Below are 13,883 nucleotides of genomic sequence, written 5' to 3' on the forward strand. Positions count from 1 at the left end.
TATTTAGGGAAAAATTTTCTTACAATTTCTTAGTTCAGCCGCATAATGTATTACTCCTACAGATATTAGTTATTTTGTAATAAAGACACAAGGACTTGCGTCACCTGTAACCTTTACGGGTGTTTTTGGCTAATGAGAATATAACCATTCAACCGTCTAAATTTAAATGACCGATGCCTTCATAAGTGCCAAAACCTGTCTTACAGAACCTAATCTGTAGTTTCAATTTTTTATTTTAACACATTTCCTTTAACAAAAGTAAAGATAGATTTTTATGACCAAGGGGGTTAAGTCTCACGTGACAATCCATACAGGTTTCAGAATTTTCTGACCAATTCAGATAATTTTGTGGGCAAGAAGATTGGAAAGTCTGAAAACACTCGATTACGTCCCCTACTTTATGAACGACCCTTGATGAATATATTCTTCCTTTAGGCATGTATACATTTAGCGAATCATAAGCTAAATAAATTATCATATCGTCACCCAACAAAGTACGAGTGTTGTGCAAGAACAAAATGAAGTACGAGTCACGTAATGAGACCTTCTAACATAGAGACATAAAAATTAATCTGAATTTTGTGTTGATTAAAAGGGACGTTCGTTTAACCCACCCGATAGTCTACCCCCAAATTTCCATTCCATCCACATTTTAATACTCGAAATGGCTGAGTGTAATACTTTTTTATTCGAAAATATGCTACAAATTTTATTGATCATTTCCTGACATGCGAAAAAAAACGTTAAAAATCTTTTTATTTGTTCTCGAATAGCCGAATAATAAAAAATAGCATCTCGTCATATTGTACCGTATTTTGTATACACTAACATCGCACACCCGCCACACTGTGGATTCTATTCTATCCGCTTCGTTACATAACCATATAATGTATAAAAATGCTCGATTAATGTCTTATAAAATTCTATATTGGTTTTGCATTCTATTATTTCACTTTTTATTATTTGCTTGAAAAACATCATAAAAACTCTGTTGTTAAATTGTTTCGGAATTGGATGCAGCATGACACAATGGGGGTAGTACGATATTAGAGACGATGTTTTATTGGAGAGTACAAACATAATGCCAATTTTACCATTATATGCAATGCATAGAGTTGATGGATACGTACGTCGTAAGTACGAAATGAATATACAATAAGTCTATGCGATATTTAAGCATATCTTTTTGCCAGATTTATGAATCAAGACATTTAACATTTAAGTGTGTAGATGGCTTCGAATTATGCTCCAATAAAAAATGTTTTTATTTAGATTGAATAGATGGAAAGAGATTTTTTCCCATTTTTACTTCTTTGATAAAAATAAATGTCTTAGGAGAATATGATAAAAATTACAGTCCTCATGAGCAACTGTAATTGACAACGATGCACCAGTCGTTTATAGTTAATTGGCATGATTTTAAAGACATTTCTCGTTATACTGTTCAAAAAAAAATCTGGGAGGAGTATGAGCCTAGATAAAAAGAACGAGAAACTTGAAATGACGACGGCTGAAGAAAATATTTTTAGTATAAGTAGAGCAAAGCCAGGAGTACTTCACAAGTTGAATAGTATTTTTCGTACCAATGACGATTTTTTCAGCACCAGTCCTAATATAAGTTAAGAAAAATTAGGATGTGTGCTGAAAAAATCCATGTCCTGTCGAGGTACGAACAACGTTTTGTGCATCGTACAACTGAAACAGACAAAACACATCAATTTACTTGAAAATATACACACTCACACATTCACCAAATTACGGAAAAATTCATGTAATTCCTTTCACGCACAACACATCGTAAAGAAAAGAATTTTTTCTCGCACGATATATCCTTAGCGAAACACTGACATTTCTCAACGAAAAATCATGGCAAAATATGTCGTATTTCAGTTGTCCGATGCACAAAATAAAATTTGAAATAGAGTTGAATAATGCAAAATCGATATGACGTTTCCAGTTACAGGAAGGACAGAATACTTTACGGGAATGCATAACGGACCTTTTTTTGTACCATTCACTCTGACTGACTTCGAGGAATAGTGTACACGACGACAACAGTTATTTTTTTGCCGAGTAAAGAAAATAAGAAATTCCAACAAGAGCGAGTTGAAATTCGCTCGAGTTGGAATTTTCTATTTCTACCAAAGGAGAACACGCGTTTTTCATATATGCGATGTGTGATTTACCACGAACCCAAACAATAAATTCGCCATACCATTTTTGAAAACATAAGCAAAGTGACAGTTCTTGTAAGAAAAGTTATATTTTCTCCCCACGAGAGAGAAATTGCTATATTTTTCGCAAATGCCATTCGACCAATCGTCAACAAAACGCAATTTTCTCTTGGCCTATCGAGGGGAGTAAATCAGGTAAATCACATGACGCATTATGAAATTTTTTGATTAAGCCTTCTTTTACAAAGTCGTCAACTTCAAAAGTTGAAAATATCACCAGTCGCTAGCTTCGTCTGCAGTTAATCTACAATAATACATGTCACAACTGTAGCGCTCCACACACAAAATATAACGGTAGATAATATATACATTACCTTCTTTCGGTTATAGAAGTGTTGGGAGTGATAACATAGTCCAGCTGAATGAATATGCAGGACACTGGCATAGGAAATAACGTTTGAAAGAAATTGCTTCTATTTATATTACCGGCTTTGTACTTGAACATTGTACATCCTAGATTCTGTTTCTAACAATTCTTTCTACTGAAATCTAGTGACTCGAATATTGAAATATAAAGAAATTCGTATCGAGACATCTTGCTCTGTGGTGTTTAATTGTTATTATTTCGGAAAATCAGGGAGAGATACATGGTATTCGATCCTTTGTGACAAAAAATAAATTAAATGACAAAAATCCGAAACTTGGTGTTAAATAGCTTTTGAATTAACAACTCAAATACAACGCTCCCAACAATGCCACATAAAATCTTCATTGTATTTGCTTATCATAGGTATTTATAAGAAAACATTTTGAATGTTCTCTGTTCCCTTTATTTTATTTTTGTAAAAAAAAAAATATTTTCCTTTTTTCCCATTCCCCGTGAATGTTCTTTTGTGTAACAACACTCGAATATCTTATTCGCCGTAATTCTTTTTTCTCTCCATGATTAATTGTACTAATTCCAAATTAGATTTCATTCATTCAACATAAATGATTTATCAAATTTTGTTCTTCGTCTTCCTCTCGCGTCTTTTTTTTTGGTCGTTTATTTATTTGCAATTGTAATTTGATATTGTGGAATGGTGCAGATTATTTGTTTTGAATTCTATTCTTAGAACTGCTATCTGCAAAATCAAAAACGAAAAAAAAGACGTTGGCTTTACCCACACGAATTGAGTTGTTTGACTTTCTACAAAAAAAAACTCAAACAGAATGACATTCGATTTTCTAATTATAGTCAATTAATTTGACTTGTGCTTAGTGTTTGGTGATTTAATTAGCTTTGAATTTTTTTTCGTGTCACCGCGATGGGACTACACACATTCCCAACCAAAAAAAAATATAGAAAAAAATTAACAAAAAAATTTTGCGTCACAAGTGGCAGATGTTGAGGAAAGTACTGTTAATAAAATTGTTAAAATAGGGAAAAATACGTCCTGAAGCAAAGGAAAAACGGAAAAAAGCCGAATCATCTGCCACTTTGTGACGCAAAAGTTTTTTGTTAATTTTTTTCTAGATTTTTTTTTGGTAAAATTTTTGCTTTTACAATTTTTGCGCCTAACCGCAGAGTGCGTCACCTACAGCGATATCAGTTGTTTTGGAAGTATGCCCAGGGACTTGCGTCACTTTTACTCTTTGAGTGTTTTTGACTGATATCAGTTCTTTTGGAAGAATTAGTAGATTGAAAAATTTGAAAAACTTGATAAATTTGAAAATTTTGAAAATTTTTGAAATTTTTGAAAAGTTTTGACAATTTTTGAAATTTTCGAAAATTTTTTAAAATTTTGAAAATTTTTTTAAATTTTGATATTTTTTTTAAAATTTTGAAAATTTTTTCAATTTTTGAAAAATTTTCAAAATTTAAAAAAATAATAAATTTTAGCTATATACTAACTGTATATAGGTCAATGTAGGTATATACTAACTATATATAGGTCAACGTATCTATATATAGGTCAATATAGTCATATACTAACCATATATAGGTCAATATAGCTATATATAGGTCAATATAGCTATATACTAACTATATATAGGTCAATATAGCTATATATAGGTCAACGTATCTATATATATGTCAATATAGTCATATACTAACCATATATAGGTCAATATAGCTATATACTAACTATATATGGGTCAACATAGCTATATATAGCTATATATAGGTCAATATAGTAATATACTAACTATATAAAGGTCAACATAGCTATATATAGGTAAATATAGCTATATATAGGTCAATATAGCTATATATAGGTCAATATTGCGATATACTAACTATATATAGGTCAATATAGCTATATATAGGTCAATATAGCTATATATAGGTCAACATAGCTATATATAGGTCAACATAGCTATATATAGTTAAATATAGCTATATATTAACTATATATAGGTTAATATAGCTATATATAGGTCAATATAGCTATATATACGTCCCGTTGCCCAACATACACCAAAAGCGATCACATTTTTCCCGCTGTCCAACATACACCAAAGTGATCAAATTTTTCCCGCTGCCCAACATACACCAAAAGTGATCAAATTTTTCCCGCTGCCCAACATTCACCGAAAGTGACCAAATTTTTCCCGCTGCCCAACATACACCCAAAGTGATCAAATTTTTCCCGCTGCCCAACATTCACCGAAAGTGACCAAATTTTTCCCGCTGCCCAACATTCACCGAAAGTTACCAAATTTTTCCCGCTGCCCAACATTCACCGAAAGTGACCAAATTTTTCCCGCTGCCCAACATACACCAAAAGTGATCAAATTTTTCCCGCTGCCCAACATTAACCGAAAGTGACCAAATTTTTCCCGCTGCCCAACATACACCAAAAGTGACCAAATTTTTCCCGCTGCCCAACCATACACCGAAAGTGATCAAATTTTTCCAGCTGCCCAACCATACACCAAATTTAATTTTTCCTACTGCCCAACATTAAATTTTTTTTTTCAAATTTTCACACTCAAAAAATCCACACACACACACACTTAAAGGTGTTCTTATATGGGACTTATATGGGAACTTCGAGGAGCGCTAGCTCCCAAACGAGGCCCGTTCCCCCCAATTTTTTTTTCTGGAATGTCTTAGAATGACGACTAGAATCTATTCCCAAAATTTCAAGAAATTCTAAAGAAGACTTTAGGAGATAGGCTATAACTGGAAACACGGACGGACGGACGGACAAACCACAAAAAATTGATCAAAATGTATGGAAATGGGGCTTCTTGGAAGATTTATTGCGTGGCCAAATTTTAAGCTACAAGAACGTGTGATAGCTCGTTGAACTCGTACGGACGTCTAGTTTTTTTTGAAGCTAATTTGGAGTCATTTGGATTTGAATTGTAGAACTTCAATATTTGCTGTATATATGGTTCTGCAGTCTACGACAAAAATTTTTTTTTTAATTTTTTCTAGTAATAGGACTTGCGTCACGGGCGCTATGCTAACGCGCGCCCATGATTGTTCTCATAATGAACTTTTCGATCATAAGAGGTTAACGAAAATTCCCACATTACATTTAATTTTAGCTTTCAACGGATATCAATACCACCGATGACTCTAGGTACAAGGCGATCGCTCATTTTTCTACATACCAAGCAATACAACAATTTTATCAATTTCTACATATGTTTCAGATACGTAATTTCCGCCATTATGAAGGATGAACGGTGATAATCGTTAAAACATCGCTTCAGCATGAAATGATATTTTTCGTGTGGAACCGATGACGGTAAACACACTAGAAGCCATTTCCATCATTTGTAAAATATTTTACTCAAAAACTTAAGGGAGCGTTCATAAATGACGTCGCGGTTTTTCAGTGCTGCCATCAAATTAATATCACTGAAAACTCGACAAATATGCAGTTTTTAAAGTCAAATGTACAGCCGACCCTCGCGAATACACCGCACAAACCATACTGTTGACTTAAATGCATACTTATCGAGCTTTTAGTGATTTTAGTCTGATGACAGCACTGAAAAAACGTGACATCCCTAAGGATTCTTTTTCGCCAATTAAACACAACTTTATGACAAGTTTTTAGTAAAATATAGAACGCATTTGCTTGGAAATCTTTGGTTTGACTATTAGATTATAGCTTTTCAATTCGTTTGCTCGGGCTACAAACTTTCAAATCGAAAGAGCAGCAGAACGTGTAGAGTAATTTATGTGATTCGTTGTAAAATACTTCAAGTGTAGAGAATATACCGTCGAGTAAGAATTGAATGGAACTCATCTGCGAAAAGGAACCTTTGCCTTACCAAGTAAATCAAATTGACAATTAAAGCTGTCTTATGCTATTACAGACGGAAGCATGGACGGAAGGCGTATCACAGCAATCATTAAATCTGTTGCTTCTTTTGTTTCTGCCGAACTCATGACTCATTTGCATCGTTGCTATCAATAAATAGATCAATAGCCATTTCATTTCTAAACGGAACTATTCACAGACACATTACGTGATTTGATCCAAGTATAAAATCTCTTACTTCATTTGTTGTAACATGCATCCGATGCTAGCTTGATACCATTTTATTTATTTTTATCGTGTTACATGATAACAGATGATAAATAGACTCCGGTTACATATTTTCGTCAGTTATGCTGTATAACCCCAAGATATGGGTCTAGCCAAAATTTCGTCTTACTTATTAGCCAGTGTTTCATTGCCGATGAGACAATAAAATTTCTTTAAAAAATCGAGTCAAAAATCTTCAGTATGCTAACCCCTTTTCGAAAACTGATTTTCTCAGCGCATTTCCTTGTGCAATTGAGATGCTAATTGCTAACACGAGACAGAAAACAAGTTTTTTCAATTTGCTAACTTTGACCATTATCATTTAGCGACTATATCGATTTCAGTGGACGATAATCAAGTGTGGCATAATTGAATTATTAACAATCTGGATAACATAGAAATTACCATGAGAATTTCTCGGAATCATATAAATTAACCTTTCCACAAAAAGAAAAGAGTGGTCACAACAATTTCACAAATTCACATCAGAGTGTTTGGTCGAGTAAATAAATACAGTCCGTAAATTCGTAACAGTAATAGTTAGTATGTCGTGTGCTTAAACGATTTGTCTGCCTTGTTGCTGACTCGAAAAACTTGATAAGTTGATTGAAAGTGTTGTTGAAGACAAACTCCATAAATACTGACACAGAGTAAGAAGTATACTCTGTGCGATCGAGTTGAATAAATTTTTCTTTTTTTCTTCAAATTGATTCATTGATAGCGCGTTACGGTGTTCATTATTTAAAAAAAATGCAAACAGTATTTGAGTTAGGTCCATGGCCACTTTTAAGCGTGTATTTTACACATTGTGTGTAAAAACTTTTTAAAAGTGTGTATTTTACACACTTTTATGTTTGCACAAAAAATTTGTAATTACACACTTTTTTCCAAAACTGAGAATTGATTTTCACATAAAAAAGACCAGCCACTGTGAGCTTGAACCAACTTTTAGTCAAAGTATTTACACATGAGATTTTTTTCCTGGAATTGGTCTATTAGGGCCCCACTATTATTGTTATGAAGAAAATAAATTATCACAGCCGGATCTTTTTTCAATTTCGACCAATTTTGTGGTATAAAGCGACCTTCATGAACTCTGACTCCTACTAAACACTTGTGAGTGAAGTTTTTTTATGACCAAGTCAACCTGTTTTATTTAGTCGTATCCCGTGCTTTTCTAATGAAACCGTACAAGCTCAATTTCATAAGAAAATATTGGCAATTTACCTGTTTAAGGGTATTAAATTCGCGATAATCGTAAAAAAAAGTCCAAAAAAATTTGCAACCGATTCCAGGGGCGCATGTATTTTCTGAAAGATATTGAGCCTTAATAAAATTTTCTAGAACAAACTACGCCGAAAAAATAGGTCTCCGGGCAGCGCAACGATCATTTGTACAAAATTACATAATACATTGAATAGTAAAAGACAAATAGATGTATAACTATAGCCGCCTACTCTAACCAAAGTAATTTTCAATTTGTACAAATTAGGTCTGCGCAGCCCGGAGACCCATTTTTTCTGCATAGTTTGTTCTAGAATATATTATTGAGGCTCAATATCTTTCAGAAAAAAGCGCCCCTGGAATCTGTTGCAACTTTTTTTGTACTGAAAGTGTCTGGAGTCGATTTTAACTTTTTATCCAGACCGAATTACTACTTGCAACAACTCAACATTTTCCAACAATAAAGACTCCACAAACTATTTTTTTTAAGTTAATATAAACTTGCACGGGCGATTTTTGTGAAAAATTTCGAGTTTTCGTACATGCCTCCAGAACCTATGGATCATTTCAAAAAGAAAATATTTTTCCCAGAATATATAAGATCCTATATTCGCCTATGTCCGATTTTTTTTTAGGAATTTTTGAGTTGAAAAACCACTTTTTTAGAGTAAATCACATGCAATTTTTTCATGTAATAGCTCATTTTAAAGGTATTTGAAAGGGTCGTGCAGCAAGACTCGTGCTGACAGTTTTCAATAAATTACAAAATTCGTAAAAAAAGATTAAAGTGTTTCATTACAAAATAAAAACGTTTTTGGTAATTTCAGAAAAAGTGTGTAATCGCAAAAAGGTAATTACACACTTTTTTGTAGGGCATTTAAAAAAAAGTGTGTAAAAAGTCAAAAACCTTAAAAGTGGCCATGGTTAGGTCGCGTCCCGTATGTGGCAGCTGATCCCATTAAACCGAAAAGTTTTCCCGAGCAAATTGTGTTTGTAATTTTAGTGCTCTATGACCTAATCAAAGTGCTAGTGTTGAGTGCACCGAATTGTTTAATTTCCATCTACCATTGCGTAATTGGTAAACCAAAGAAATGCGTTAGAGGACAGACCGTTTTGGTATATTTAACCCCTTAAAATGTTCAAGTGAAATGGACAATTTTAACAAAAATTTCTTTCCCCACAAAAGATTACTGGTGCTGGTAATGGGATAGGTAGAGCTTTAGCATTGAGATTCGCTTCGGAAGGATGTAAAATTGCCATAGCCGATATTGAATGGGACGCTGCAGTGGCGACGGCCAAAATTTTGCAAGCGAAAAATGTCGTTGCAAAGGCCTATCACGTAATCTAAATTTACAATTAATTTTTGATCGACCTAGACCTCACTGGTATATACCACACCCATCTAGATGGACGTATCCGATGTTAACCAATTGAAGCAATTGAAGTGCGATATTGAGAAGGACATCGGACCAGTTGACATTTTAGTGAACAATGCTGGTGTATTGCCACTGCTGTCGTTGCGTGAGGGGAGTGATATTGAAATCGAACGTATCGTCAAAGTAAACATTACGTCACAGTTTTTTGTAAATGCAACGAAATTTCGATTTGTATATTGTCGTGGTAATGGAATGTTTTGCTTGTAGGCTACAAGGACATTTCTACCCGGAATGATTTCGAGAGGACGTGGACATATTGTGGGAATTTCATCGATTTGTGGTTAGTGTTTACAATTTCTAAATTATTCTCAGCAACGACTCAGCGTAATCGCTAGTTCAAAGATCAATTCTGAGCATCGTTTTAATTGGAAATATGCCGATAATATTTGACTTTAGAGTCTAAAGTTTAGACGTCCTAACCAGTATTCGTCTAAAAAAATAGTTGACAGAACAATCAGCTGATCTCTCTATTACATGTAACCCCCTTCACAAACTACCTTCCTTCAATAATAATAAATTAATTTTCCAGCCGTTCATCCCATGCCTAGAACAGTAATTTACTCCGCAACGAAATTCGCTGTAAATGGTTTCATTCAAGCCCTACACGAAGAACTTCGTCAAGAAGGAAATGATTTCATCAAACTAACGTCAGTGCTACCAAACTTTGTATCGACTCGAAAAGATCTGATGGAAGCAGTGTGTCTACGCTTTCGTGTTCTATCGGCAGAAGAAGTGGCTGATGTGACTGTCGATTCAGTTCTACGAAATGAACTCGTCGTGTCGGTACCGACATCCAATTGGTGGCTGAGTGCGATAACGAATTTATTACCGCAGTCGAATCAAGGTCTCATTCGTGATCATTTGCTTCGGGAAAGGGAGGGCAGGAAAATCTTTTACAAAGAGAAGAAAAGTATTACTTCGGTGAATGGGTGAATATTGATTGTCTCTATCGATTTACTTTTTTATTGAATTTTGTTATAGAAATACAGAAAACATTTAAAAATTGAGTCTATCATTCTCTGTATAGCACAATTGCCTCTCTCAGACGTACTTCCATAAACGTTAACACTTAATCGAACTGTAAGAACATTGAGCACAGATGTAAAAACGAAAATCAATTGTGTGCCGCGTTCTAATCCATCAGCTTCACATTCGTATTGATAAAACAATCCAGATGTCTTCGTATACACCTTGTCTGACCTGGCTGTGAAATCGGTTATGGATACGTGAATGGAGTGTGGTAGTGATGAAAAAACGGTAGAGTTTTATCTTTTCCTTTTATTAGCAAAAAAAACTTGCAGACAAAACTGTAATACTTCAGGTAATTGCGAGGGTAATTGACCGTGATTGCGAATGCAAAAACCAACCGATATTTGGCTTATGTAAATTTACATTTAATTTTTTTTAACCACAACTCACACGGTCCATAACGTGATTTGCGTATTAGCGTTTTGGCTACCACATGTATCGGTTCATGAATTTTATATGGATTATCTCAAATCACGATTCACATACCGCAACTCTTGGTTCACAGAAAACATTAATTTTAATTAAAGAAAGTCACAAAAAAAGTAATCGTTAAACTGAACAGATACAAAGAGTCATTAAGATTATTTCATTGTCCCAATCGCAATAGAGAATTTATGAAAGAACCGGTGAGACGAAATCTAAAAATTTTTGATGTACATTAGTGCGATCAAAGTAGTGCGTAAATGGATTCGCATATACTTTCACGCACTAGTGCGCAAAAAAGTGACGTTTGGAAAAATGAAGAACCCACTCCTGAACATAAAATCTTGTTGCTAACTTGTGCCTAAACTGGAATTTTGCGCATACGATCTTTTGCGCAAAATTTCCATTTAGGCACATGTTAGCAAAAAAGCTATTAAAGCATAGAATAGAATATGCTTTACACGTTCGAATGCAGCGTGTGTTAGGGTGCGTTTAGAGAAGAGGAGTTCGAAAACTGGACTAGATTTATTATATACTCTGACTGATCTGGAATTTGATGAATAAAGAATTTCCAGTTATTTACAAAAAATAAAGAATTGTTTGCTGATTTCATATCGGCTGAGGTCGACGCACAGTTGTAAATACAATGTATAATGTATACATAGCTTGGCACTATGAAGTCATTGACAATGACAATTATAGTCGTTTTATGCTATTACAAACGGAAACAGCAATCATTAAATCTGTTACTTCTTTTGTTTCTTCCGAACTTATGAGTCGTTTCATAGCATCTACAACCCCATCTTTCTTAGATGATGATATGGTTGTTCGTATCGTTTTATCGATGGTTGGATCTGTAATATATTAACTTATGCAGGATCTTTATACATTTAGTTATTTGTCTCTGGTGAGCTCCCAAAGATAATCAAACGACGAGTTCAAGCTTTCAAAACAAACTGTCGTTCATTCAGAAATTAACATCGAATTTATACACTTTTCTCGACTTGTATATTGTAACGAAAATGCAACATCTTATTGATTAATAGACAAAAAAGGATATGAGTGAGTATATGCTAATTATATTACATTAGTCTAATAGTCTCGCGCTGTGGGTGAGTGCTACTGTTGCATTTAGTCCGTTGCTAAATCGTAACGTAAAAAAACCCGGCGCTGGCATAAAGGAATGACAGCACTACATACCTTGTTCTAAGTGAAGGATGGGTAACACAACATACCCTGTTCCATGTGATAGGTGGATAAAACACTTTTCTGATTAAACGCTGTCCAAGTTTGGGTCACTACACTAACTGAATCAGTATTCTGACAGGATCAGTACGTTGACAAAAGGCATTTTTCGTTTTTCTTTCTGTTTTCGTTTTCCTTTTTTGGTTTTTCGTTGTGTCGGGTTTTCTTCTTTTTGGATTAGTGATCGTGCAGTTTTGTCAGTGTTAGTGTCAATGTTTTTAGTTTGTGTGTTTTTGCGGTGTCTGGTTTTTTATTTTGTGTGAAATTTGAGTGGTTTTTGTGTGAAGGCGAGTGAATTTTGTGTGGAAGCGAGTGAGATGATCCGTAAAACGGGTGTAATGGTATAGTGCTATAAGAAAGTGAATGCAAAAACGGGTGTAATGGTATAGTGCTATTAGAAAGTGAATGCAAAAATGTGTGTAATTTGACTCAACAACAATATGTTGACGCTCTGAGCTGGTTGGATGAGTGATTTTTAGTTTGTTTTTCCGTAGGTTTTAGTTCCGCATTTGTTTTTTGATTGAAATGAATTTTCTCTTTGTTGTGCTACGTTTTGTGGGTACATTTTCATAGTAGCTTCTCACTAAGTTTCGAAATTTCCATCGAAAGGTGGCAGAACTTTTTTTTGTAAATTTTCAAATTACTAGTTCAATCAGAAAATTCAGGAAATCAGAAACGACTGAAGATGGTTAGACCACGCTAACCTCTGACCGCCACTGTATCCGGAGGTCGAAACATCATTTTATCTCCACTTTCGCTTCACGCGATCCATGGGAAAGGGAAGAGCAATTATGCTCACTGTCATTTTTTTCAGAGAATGTCATTGTGAATTTGCAATGACACAATAAAATTCTCAGAAAAATTTGACAGTGAGACATTTGAGATGTCGTTCACTGTATGTACTACAGCTTCTAGCAAAATAGATCAATAGCCATTTCTAAACGGAACTATTCACAGATGTCAAGCGTACCATTGGGACTAATATATACTAATATACTATATACTAATATATACTTTATCTTTTTCTATTGTTTTTTTATTATATTTATTTTAGTGACAGATTGATATGTTATTGATCTATAAACAAATAAATAAATATAGAATCTATTACGTGATTCGATCCGAGTTATTTTCAAATGAATGAAATAAAATCTTTTACTTCATTTGTTGTAACATTCAGTTTACTATATAAGTCAATGTTTAGCGTGAGCTTATTTTATTTATTTTTGTCGATAACAGATATGTTAAATAGACTCCGGCTACTTAGTCACTGGACATAGATTTGAAAGTCGATTTTCGAAATTTGATGTCTTACAATTATGTGATATACCCCCACAATACATTGTTCTAGACAAAATTGCGTCTTACTTATTAGCCAGTGACTCATTGTCGATGAGACAATCAAAATTGTAAAAAAAACGAGTCAAAAATCTTGAAAAATTTTCAGTAGTGTGCTAACCCCTTGTCAAATTTATGTTATTTTCTTAGCGCATTTCCTTGTGTAATTAAGATGCTAATTGCTTAATCTCACACGAGGCACAAAACAAGTTTTTTTCAACTTGCTAAATTTGAGCATTATCATTCAGTCGACTATACATCGATTTCAGTACAATCAATGATCATCAAGTGTGGCATAATTGAATTATTAACAACAATCTGGATAACATAGAAGTTAATATGAGAATTTCTTGGAATTATTTAAATTAACCTTCCCACAAAAAAAGAAGAAGAAGAGTGATCACAACAATTTCACAAATTCACATCAGAGTGTTTGGTCGAGTAAATAAATACAGGCCGTAAATTGCAAACAGTAGTAGTTA

At 34.0% G+C, this 13,883-nt stretch overlaps 1 protein-coding gene across 1 annotated transcript; it reads left to right on the plus strand.

The window, feature by feature from the left end:
• The first annotated feature begins 1,029 nt into the window (after positions 1-1,029).
• On the plus strand, positions 1,030-10,299 carry LOC119084456 (estradiol 17-beta-dehydrogenase 11-like). Its single transcript, XM_037194438.1, has 6 exons — positions 1,030-1,035; positions 8,846-9,046; positions 9,117-9,269; positions 9,337-9,513; positions 9,574-9,646; positions 9,896-10,299. Exons 1-6 carry the CDS (start codon positions 1,030-1,032, stop codon positions 10,297-10,299), a joined length of 1,014 nt encoding a protein of 337 aa, XP_037050333.1.
• The last annotated feature ends 3,584 nt before the right edge of the window (positions 10,300-13,883 follow it).

Source organism: Bradysia coprophila, unplaced genomic scaffold, assembly GCF_014529535.1.
Source record: "Bradysia coprophila strain Holo2 unplaced genomic scaffold, BU_Bcop_v1 contig_732, whole genome shotgun sequence".
NCBI classification, from domain to species: domain Eukaryota; kingdom Metazoa; phylum Arthropoda; class Insecta; order Diptera; family Sciaridae; genus Bradysia; species Bradysia coprophila.

Excerpts from the sequence above, each read along its gene's own strand:
- LOC119084456 (XM_037194438.1), top strand. Across the intron at positions 9,270-9,336 it reads TCGTTGCAAAGGCCTATCAC|ATGGACGTATCCGATGTTAA; the intron begins GTAATCTAAATT and ends ACACCCATCTAG. Across the intron at positions 9,647-9,895 it reads GGGAATTTCATCGATTTGTG|CCGTTCATCCCATGCCTAGA; the intron begins GTTAGTGTTTAC and ends TTAATTTTCCAG.